This window comes from Pinus tabuliformis, chromosome 1_2, assembly GCF_031772625.1.
Source record: "Pinus tabuliformis cultivar Carrire ecotype Pingquan chromosome 1_2, CPIR1, whole genome shotgun sequence".
Lineage (NCBI taxonomy): Eukaryota > Viridiplantae > Streptophyta > Pinopsida > Pinales > Pinaceae > Pinus > Pinus tabuliformis.
In genome coordinates, this window is record NC_142298.1 from 680,066,845 (window position 1) to 680,077,924 (window position 11,080).

General features: G+C 39.2%; 1 protein-coding gene and 1 pseudogene across 1 annotated transcript; one reads left to right on the forward strand and one right to left on the reverse strand.

The window, feature by feature from the left end:
• Positions 1 to 4,638: 4,638 nt before the first annotated feature.
• LOC149207524 (cyclin-A1-3-like) lies at positions 4,639 to 7,573 on the reverse strand (annotated as a pseudogene).
• A 105-nt stretch (positions 7,574 to 7,678) lies between these two features.
• LOC149207525 (CSC1-like protein ERD4) lies at positions 7,679 to 8,492 on the forward strand. The gene has a single exon (XM_089398070.1). It carries the CDS (start codon positions 7,974 to 7,976, stop codon positions 8,490 to 8,492), a length of 519 nt encoding a protein of 172 aa, XP_089254196.1. The 5' UTR covers positions 7,679 to 7,973.
• Positions 8,493 to 11,080: the final 2,588 nt, after the last annotated feature.

Sequence of the window (11,080 nt, forward strand, 5' to 3'; positions counted from 1 at the left end):
CATATGCTTAATCCCATCCTTAACAAACTTGTAACAGTTTGTTTTCCCATCATGAACAACTTTTCGATCATATTGCCACGGTCTACCTAGCAGAATATGACACACTTCAATGGGAATGACGTCACAAATCACTTTGTCCCTATACTTGCCAATATGGAATTCCACCTCACACTGCTCATCAACTAGCAGTTGTTGACCCTTCTGTAACCATGACACCTTGTAGGGAGTTGGGTGCTTTAGTCATTTTAAACCCAATTTCTCCACCATCTCTGTTGCAACCATATTATCAGTGCTTCCACTGTCTATAATCAGTTTGCAGCATTTTCCATGTGACTTGCACACAGTCCGGAATAATGCCTTTCTTTGGGTTTGTTCAGCTGTTTCCTTTGCCGGTTTCAGCAGTACCTTGTTCAAGACTAAGGCCTCTCCTGTCTCCGGTACATTCTCTACCTCTTGAGGCGGTGCCTCTGCTTCCTCTGTCTGAGCAACATATGCTCCTCTTTGACCAGCCTGTTCTCCTTCAGGACACTCAAAGGATCTGTGCCCCCACTTGTGGCACTTGTAGCACTGGTAGGCAGCTCCTCTACCTCTACCATTTCCCCTTCCTCTCTGGTATGGCCTTCCTCCCCTAGTGCTACCTTCCTTTTCTATTGTCCCTGAGGTCTTTGAACTACTACCCTCTTCACTGTTGTTGGCAGTTCTTCCTCTACCAAAGGATTGTCCTTTCCCTCTACCAGTTCCTCGTCCTCTCCTGGCATTCTGCTTTCTTGTGATCTTTTCTTCTACCTTTAAGGCACTCTAGTATGCTTCCTCTATGGTTTTTGGAGAAAGAATACTTATTTCGTCCAATATCTCCAGCCTTAGGCCATTCATAAACCTTGTTGTCTTTTCTGGGGTGTCTTCAGTATAACTAGCTCTCAAATTCACCCAATAAAATTCTTTAGTATATTCTTTCACCATCATTCCTCTCTGCTTCAAATTCTGTACCTGTCGATGCAGAGCAATCTGGTAATCTTTGGGCAAAAACCTGCCCTTCATCTTGGCAACCATTCTGGTCCACTTTTTAATTGGTAACTTATTCAGTCTCTTCTTCTCTGCTTGGACACTGTCTCACCATAAGGCCGCCTGTCCTTTCAGCTTGGTAGCAACGAATTTAACTCTCCTAACTTCACTGACCTCCTCACATTCAAAATATTTGTCCAGCTCACTAATCCAGTCCAACAACACTTCTGTGGACAAATTTCCATCATAATTCGAAATTTCAGGCTTTGGCTTACTGCTAGCCAACAAGACTGACCTTAACAATTTGATTTTAGGTCCTTTTTCATCTGATCCATTTGTTGTAACTCCTACTTCTTCTTCACTGTCATCCCCTACTTCCGAATCCCTTCTCCTTCCTACTTCTACTGTCGCCAAACGGGCATTCAGGGTCCAAATCTCTTCCCTCAATCCCTCATCTACTACTCTTCGAATAGCTCTGCCACGACCTCTTCGTCCAGCTTCCATTTTATAAGAAAAATCAGTTAACTGAACCTGCTCTGATACCAAAATTTGATGGGTCCAGCCCTTACGACTTTCGGATTAATGATAAATACGTTGATTGGATTTTTTCTTAAACAATGGTTGGTTGACTTTAATGCGGTGGTACTGTTGTTTTATGGTGACGAGGACATGTGTCCAGGTTTCGGGCTTTGTTCCTTCTTGCTCCTTCTATGCCTCGAAACCCTGACTGTTCATTTCATTTGCATTGTTCGTTTTGCTGTGCCGCTATGCTGCTGGTGAGGTCTCTGGTTCTGCTATACGAGGGTTTGCTCTGTCACTTGTTTGAGATTTCACTTTTACTGTGCCTGGTTTGCAATGTGGTGTGGATTTTCACCTGTGGACGATGTCTCGGCCTGTTCTGTGCTCAGCTTCGAGACCTGGGTGTGAAACCCTCAGTATCAGTCTCTGTGGTCAACTTTTGCTCGGCTATACTTGTATTCTCAGTTGTAGCTTTTGTTTATTTGTCTCCCCTCCATGCGTTGGCTTCACAGGTTGATTATTTGTTTGGTTTTGTCTCAGGTTGCGGCCATGGAGTCGCTCGGCTTCCAGCTTCCACTCGGCAGTCACCCGAAGGTAAGCCCTCTTTCTATGCTAGTCACTTTTACTTTGTTTTTATCAGGCACTGACAACCTCTGCTCCTCATGGCAATGAGAAACTTTGTGGCTGCAACCTCGACCCCGTGGCTTCTCTGTCGGCTTACACAGGCTCGGCTCTTTCCCTGGTGAGTTCTCACAACTCGACCCTCTGTTCTAGTTACAGTCTATTAGCGTAACTGTAGTTTTCTTGTGCTTCGTTGTTGATGGCCTGGCTGTTGGCCAACACAGGTGAGCGACAATTTGCTCGTGGTCCTCACACCGAGTCTCCTACACCTGAACCGGGTAGATTCGCTCCTTGTTGTCTTTCTGTTGTTTGACTGAGGGTTCACTGTTCGTAGGGTTTTATGAGTCTTAGCTGTAGTTTGGCTGGGCTCTGCGGTCTCTTGTCACTATGCCTGTGGCTCCATTTCGACTCTGGTGTTTGTGGTCACATATGTATTTAAACGGTCCTGCAATGACCTTGCGAGGGTTTGTAGTTCGGTCGACTTTGTTTGATTTATTGGTTGTTTGAATTGTGCACTGTAATGTTCGGCTTTTGACAAATATACATATGTATTTATGTTGTAAATTCGATTGTTTAAATTTTGCAAACGAAAATGGGAATGTGGTCGTTTCTGTACCTGAAAACTTGTCTCTGTGGATAATGGCTTGCTCGTCCCTTCATATATTTGTTCTATTTGCACTATAGCTTGTCTAGGAGCTCTCCTCGCTTTGGTGTTTACTGTTCACCTGTGTGTAATTGCTTTGCTTGTGGAAAAGGAAATAATGTAATAGTATTATGTAGGAATAATTCTAGAGCTGTAACAGGAATGGATTCAGATGTTTGTCCTCAGAAAATATCTCTGTGCTTTCTCTTCATTCAATTCTATGATGGCAAAAAGATTACATTAGTTGTTTTCTCTTTTCGTTTTGTAGAGAACACTAGACAGTGATCAAACTGCCAGTAGTTACAATATGTGGTTACATTAAATGGTTTCTGAATAACTATCTTTTCTTGCTTTGTAAATTAAAACAAATTTTAAATAAAACTTAAAAAAGTAAAAAGAAATACGTAAGCAAAGATTAACATTAGCTTAGACAACCATTCCTATAAAATGAAAACTAATGAAACTCAAACTATTTTGAAAAAGACAAACTCCCACCCATGTCCACCCCATGTCCTTCCCTGAACTGAATGCTCTTGTATCACAAACACCAACAAAAATCTCATTCATAGAGGATAGTCGAATATAAGTACATATTTAATAGTAAAAAAATAAAAATATAGGCTCACAAAAAGGTACTACATCAAAGTTCGTGTTATCAAGGCGCATTTTCCATAGTTGTTAAAATAACCTCAATTACAATATTGTCTCTCTTGAGAGTCAATAGACCACCAACCCCACTTGGCCATCAACAAGCTCTTTTTTATTATCGGTCATTCAATCAAACAATGTGTCCCTGAAACTCTAGATAATTGCCATTAAGAAGCGCGACCACATACATATATACGGTACACCGTCAGTCCATAGCCAAACTAACGATGTTATCACTGTTCACCTCGACAATTTGATCTTTTATCGTTTGTTATTATAGTTTTCTCAAATTTTCTACCTGTACTCTAGGTTCTAGCTTGGGAGACCACTCAGAAGGTAAGGGTTTGGTAGTTTACTTCAGCTTAAGGTTTTGGTATAATGGAAAATTTGCAACTGCTTTGACAAAACACCCCATAAATAAGTTTCTATTTTGCAACAATGTCTTGAATTACAGGAAGTTTGATACCAATTAACATCTGTAATAATTTAGCCAACTGTTTGCTAATTGAAAAGAACAATATGTTCTCCTGTTAACTCTGTTGTGCATATTTTCTTATTTCAAATTTACCATTTTCTATGTTTCTAATATGCAATCTTTTTAAAGAGATGCAAACTATTGGTTTCTCTCGAGAGTCAAGAGACCACCAGCCCCATTTGGCCATCAACAAGCTCTTTTTGACTACTGATCATTCAATGAAACAGTTTGTCGCCGAAACTTTAGATAATTGCTTGGACAGAGCATTAAGAAGCGCAACCACATACATATATACGGTACACCGTCAATCCATAGTCAAAGTAACGAAGCTATTACTATTCACCTCAACCATTTGATCTTTATCGTTTGCTATTATATTTTTCTCAAATTTTCTACCCGCTACATGCTCGTATAAGCTGCAAGATCTACAAATGTGTAGATAAAAAGATTTATCACTGAGAAAATTTGCCAAACTTTTTTCACTCCAAACGTATTTATCATGTTTGAGACCCTTACATTTCACCAAGAAGATTTATGCTTAATTGGATTCCAAATGAACTTCTCATGTTTAAAACCCTTAAATTTCACCCAAAAAATTGATGCTTGGTAGGGTTTTAAATACAATTTTATAACCAAGCGTTCCACAGAGAATATATAAAGTGACATACAAGTTTACCACAACTGTGCTACCGTAAGCACTTCAAAAACCAAATTGATTGATCCTTGTAACTGACATGCATTTTTTCAACATTGAACTTCTTAACAGGAAAATTAGCATGCATAGAGCTACAAATTGTAGCTTTTAGCATAAAAGCTGGTAAAATCTACATCTTATTGGCCTCAAAGCACTCTCCGAGGGAATGCATATGCCTCAGCATCTATTATAATAGCCAAGTCTACTTCCTTATCATAATTCAGGAAGGCAACCTAGCTATTAAAAATCAGAGAAAAATTCCAACGGTATGGTTGCTGGAGGTACCATTGTTGATACACACTTGAACTGCAGCAAAGGGCACTATGTTAGGATGAAGATAAGATTCGGTTAGGCTAGCACTACTTCAATGTTGAATGTCAAGTACCAATCTAAACTCACTGAAAGAAAATTGCAATATTTGGAAACTATAAAAATTAATTACCTTATGCTGGCCATATTTTTCACGAATTGCAGGTAGGCCACACCCTTGTATGTTACATTGAAGATCATGCAGTTCTTTTACACAAATTTGGAGCTCTGATGATTGATATCTTGTGTAGTGTTTGAGAGTAGGCGTCTGCATGTGTATATATATGTCAATTTTCATTGTGAAAAGGAAAAGATTAAAGACAAAAGAGTTCTTTAAAATGAATGGCTTACTAAAAACATACCCATGGTTTTTTAGTTGGATCCAAAGTAATTTTTTCTAGAAATACAGCAGATGCAACTACTAAAGATGGCAGATACCCAATAAAATTATACTCTGGAAGGGTCAACTCTGCAAGATAATTTGTCAGGAACTCCAGCTGCTGATATTGAACCTGTGATACACACGATAAGCATGTTATGATTTGGTAAATGCGAGTTTATTTACAGGCATTCTTATTTCTTTCCATTAATATATACAACATACCTGATGACAAACTTGAGCTGCTCGAATAAACCGCCTTTAGTATTTGAAGGGTTTCATGCAAACAATAGTTGACAGCCCAGTTAATCAAGATTAAATTTATATGAATGTTCCAATGGTAGAAAAGCAGGTTACATCTTAACCATTACAACCTTTTACAGCAAAAGCAATCACCTGAGAAAACTTTTTATAGTTGGAGACGAAAGCTCAAAATGAAGATGTTGTAGAACTTGTGATTCCATTTTCAATACCTGCATAATGCAACGAATAATATAAATTAAAACTAGATAAGTTTAGGAAATAAAACATACAATTGTTTAAAATGTACCATGATAAACCTCATCTCGAAAATAGGTATTGTCAGTTATATAGCATAATTCTCCAACTTGGGGAGCACATATCTCCTCCGAAAGCAATGTGAAAAAACATGTCCAATAATCAGTTCTTTCCAGCACATCAAACATTAGGAATACTTAAGAAAACATGGCAACAAATGACATATTACTTACATTGCAATTAACATGCAAGTGATGCCCAACAATTGCAAACGTTGTCTATTTACTACATTTTTGGAAAGGTACCGGTCAATATAGGAGACTGTCAAATACAATGTATCTGGAACAAGTTTGTATTACTCAACAACCTACGAAAGACAAGTAGTTATTAACTACTATGATTAATAATTTAATGGAAACAGGGAAAAAGCACAAAGATTCACCTCCACAAGCGAGTCAATTAGAATCCCTTGCATGTTGGCATTTATTTCTTCCTAAACCTCTTCCATATAGTTAGTTGCCTAAGGTGAAAACAATCCCTCCATAAATTTATAGAAAGATAGCCCCCACCTGCAACACTGATTCTCACTAACATTAATCAATATAGGTCTTCTCACTAACAGTCTCACTATGACCTAGAGTTTGATGTGCATTACTCTGCAATTTGGCAGTTGGGATACTCACCCCTTTTGATGTAGCTGCAGAATGCACCAATGTATTGGTTTTGACAGTTCTTGTAATTTCAAAAACATCTGGACAGTAATCATTTAAGGCTTTCTCACTAACATTCTCACTATGACCTGGAGTTTGATGTGCATTACTCTGCAATTTGGCAGTTGGGATACTCACCCCTTTTGATGAAGTTGCAGAATGCACCAATGTATTGGTTTTGACAATTCTTGTAATTTCAAAATTCTCTGGACATAATCAATTAAGGCTTTCTCAATAACATTCTCACTATGACCTGGAGTTTGATGTGCATTATTATTCTGCACTTTGGCAGTTGGGATATTCAAACCAAACAACATGTCAATGTTGGAGATACTCGTGATGTTCACTAATTCACCAGTTACACCTTTGGATGTAGGTTCAGTATGCTTTAGTGTCTATGTTTTCACAGTGCTTGTCATTTCAGGAACATCTAGATAGTAGTTAGTACATGGATTTCCACTTGCATTTTCATTATGAATTGATGCTTGATTTGTTTGACTCTGTGCCCCAACAGGTGGGCTATTTAAATTATATACCGTGTAGATGCTCGAGATGCCTGCACTGTTCACCAAGTTGTCAGGTGGAATTTTCTTGCAGTATGGTCTAATGTATTCGTTTCCACAATTCTTGGCATTTGGCCATGGGCAAGCACATGCACAACCTGAGTGCCAGCATTATATTATATATGAGGACAAAGATACAGATTGCTAGGTGATGTACAAAAAATGGGAATATTGAAAAGCCTAACCAATCTGAACATGTATCTTTATGTATGGTTATATCAATCTATGCTTCATATCAGATATATAAATTTATACATTTATATGATACATAAATCTTTCAAAAGCTGAATGTTGATCATCAATTCTGTCTGATAGACTGAACTCTAACTGGAAGACGCTTTTCAAACTCCACAAATGAGAAAACAAGGAGGAGATCTGGTGACTTAATACTAACATAGTGTTTATAATGCTTGATTTTTGCAAGTCAGATTTCTTCAAAATAAAAAACGAACATACCTTTGTATTGGACATTTAGCAGGGCTTTCCTGTGAACAAAACACACCTGTCTTCATTGTTGAATCAAACACTCAAAGGCTGATAGAATGCTAGGGTTTTGTTTTATATTAAACTTTTTTAGTGTTTATGAACAGGCTCACAAAGCGTGGAAGTAACTAGAAGGCTACAGAAAGAGTCTAGCTCGTGTTGAAGTCATATTTGAAAAGTTTAAGACAATGATGAGGGGATGCGGCCATTGCACAAGACAAGAACTTTGGGACTTTTGGGACCAAAAGTTGACTCTATAGATTTATACAATGAGAAGATTAAGGATATGTCAGCCAAGTTGGAAACAAAAAAAATGTTACACTGATAGAGAAATGGGTTGCAACAACCTTTATAATTTTCAACAGCAGGCCTACTGCAGCAGGTGCATCTCAGGTTGTGCATTCACAGTTCACATATAGATGGACTGTAATGGCTACTCCTGAGCCTCGTCAAATACTGTGGAAAAACCTTGCCATGCCCTTCTATCAGAGGATGATTCGAGAGAAGATTGTATACATTATTGTGTTTCTAGCTATTGTTTTCTACATGATTCCCATCACCTTTATCTCTGCACTTACAACCCTTGATAATCTAAGAAAACTTCTTCCTTTTTTGAAATTGGTTGTGGATAAAAAATCACTTAAAAGCATCCTTGAAGCTTACTTTCCTCAGCTTGCTCTGCTTGTCTTTCTGGCTTTCTTGCCCACAATTCTCATGATTCTCTCCAAGGCTGAAGGGATTCCTTCAGAAAGCCATGCAGTGAGAGCTTCCTCTGGAAAGTATTTTTACTTTATTGTGTTCAACGTTTTCCTGGGAGTTACATTAGGTGGCACCTTGTTTGAGTCCCTCAAGGCGATTGAAAAGCAACCTAAGTCAATCATTATGCTGCTGGGCAATTCTCTTCCTCCCAATGCTACCTTCTTCATTATTTTTGTTGCGCTCAAGTAAGTTGGGTTTCCCTTCCCTTCCAATTTAATGAAATTGTTTTCTAGTTTTTAGTCTCTGAAAGAATTCGTTGTTGGTTTGCTATGGATGAGATGGGTTTTGTTCTTCAGGTCTTTATGTCTAATTTCCTTCATATGTTAATTGTCCTTTTAAACAAGTTTTTTGTAGGCTATGGGCTTGAACTTTCTCGCTTGGTGCCACTAGTGATATACCATATCAAGAGGAAATTTCTTTGTAAGACTGAAGCAGAGGTGGAAGAGGCTTGGGCTCCCGGTGGTTTTGGCTATGCTACCAGAGTTCCAAATGACATGCCGATTATCACCATTTCTCAATGCTATTCTGTTATTTCTCCCATGATCCTTCCTTTTCCCTTCGTGTACTTAATTGTGGGATGGCTTGTGCTTCAGAATCAGGTGACTCTCTCTCTGTCTCACAACTTTCTTTGTTTTCAACAAATGGAAATTGGTGCCCCCAAATTCCATATGAACCAGACTTGTGATAATAAGATAAGCTAAAGAGTGGGTTGAGGCTCATATACGCATTGCTGCTCACCACACCAAAATTATTCGCTGGCCACAATGAACAATCCAACAGCCACAATTGAGAAGACAACACCTGCAACAACTCCAATGATCAAAATTGCTGAGATTTTTTCCCTTGTAGAAGTGACAGGAGAATAACTGAATCGCCCAGTAGTATATACTACAGAGAGCAGGGTTTCCTGTAGGCTGTATCAATAATTATCAAACCTTTTGGAGAATTTGGAAATTTTGGAAGGACGTCTGTTAATCTATTTTTTGAAACGTTCAACAATGTAAGACTGCCCATAGCTATTAAGGAACTGGGAACTTCTCCAGTCAAATTATTGTTGGAAAGATCCAAAATTTCTAGCGTGATCAAACTGGAAAGAGAACTTGGGATTTCCCCCTGTAGAGAATTGCAGCTGAGATTGAGTTGAATTTGCAACTTTGTGACGGATCCAATTTCTTATGGAATTGTTCCACTTAGATTGTTTTTTTTTCAGAACGAAAAAGCTGAGATGTATTATATTGAGGCCATATAATAGAACAGATAGTACAAGAGCTTTTTGAAAAGCATGAGGACAAAACTGGACACCCTGTGCATCAGGGGGAGAACAGAAAGAGGGACTGACACACATATAACCAGATACAGTTTATACATAAAGAAAAGCCTAAGATATACAACAGATTGCCAGATAAAGACACCGGAAATATACAGCCAAGCCTGTACCTGAACATATGACAAAAGGATCATAAAAAAGACCAGTGCACCTTCAAAAACAGAGCATCAAAAACCAGGGAAGGAGAAGTCCTGGATGGGGACAGATTCCCCGTCAGATATTACCTTCACCGACCATATTCCTGATTGAGAAAGCAAACCTTCCTTTGAAAGGCAGTCAGCTTGCTGATTTTTTGACCTGTAGATGTGATGAATAGAGCACCCATCCATTTTTTCCCAAAGAAACATAACTCTGTTCATCCAGCCTGAAAGATGAGGGCAGCGAATGCGGCACTTTCCCAAAACATGGTCAATCACTGTCTTTGAATCCCCATAGATTGAGACCAGGTGAATGTCCAGGAAGATACAAAAAGAGAGTAACCCCGCTAAGGCCATTGCCTCTGCCATGCAATTTGATCCCTTACCACCATTCCATGAAATGAGATAATGGAGACCCTCGTCCATGATAATATGGACCCCACAACCACAGGAGTTGAGCTGAGCAGCACCATCAAAAAAGGCTATGGGATTCCGCGGGGACAAAGCTCCTAGTTTGATCCGGATGTCATTTTTTTTTTGAATTCTAGCAGGCAGGGAATCATAGAGAGAGACAACATTTTGTAGAATTACCATAAAAGGCTCTCTCTTGTCGCTGAAGATTATGTTGTTTCTCCATTTCCAAGCATACCACAGGACTATGATGATTAAAGATCTCCAAGATTCACGCTGCCCACTCCACCAAAAAAATGCTTCCTGCGTAGAAGCATGAGACACGTCGGGGAAACCAAATAACGTAGCCAATTCGAACCACAGAAGGCGCGTTTTCTGGCATTGGAAAAACATGTGGAAGTTGTTTTCCTCTGCCGCTCCACACATTGAACAAATACTCAGCCCATGCTAGTTTCTCTTTAATAGGTTCTCCCAAGACAAGTTTCTATTGTAGAACACCAACCACGCGAAGAGGATAAATTTGGGTGGACATCCGGTTTTCCAAAAAGTGGGAGGAAACAGAGGGCTGATAGGATCATGATTCAAACCAATTAAGTGAGAGTAAATGTCTTTTACACAAACCTGGGAATTTGAGTTTGGCACTTTCCAAACCAGAAAGTCAGCGGGCCGAGAACGAAAAATACCACTGCTCCTCGGGTTGTCCCTGATTGAGTTCCATTGTTGCGCTAAAAGAACATTCATCTCCAAGCTGTCAGCCTCGATCCACGTCGGGACGTGGTCCTGCCATGATGCTATAAGTTTATCCCAGGTGAAGATCCCCTTCCTCTGGAAGAAGCTTAGAAGATTATCCGGAATAGAGATATTCTCGTGCCCGCTTATAAAAGAATCCAAACCAATGATAA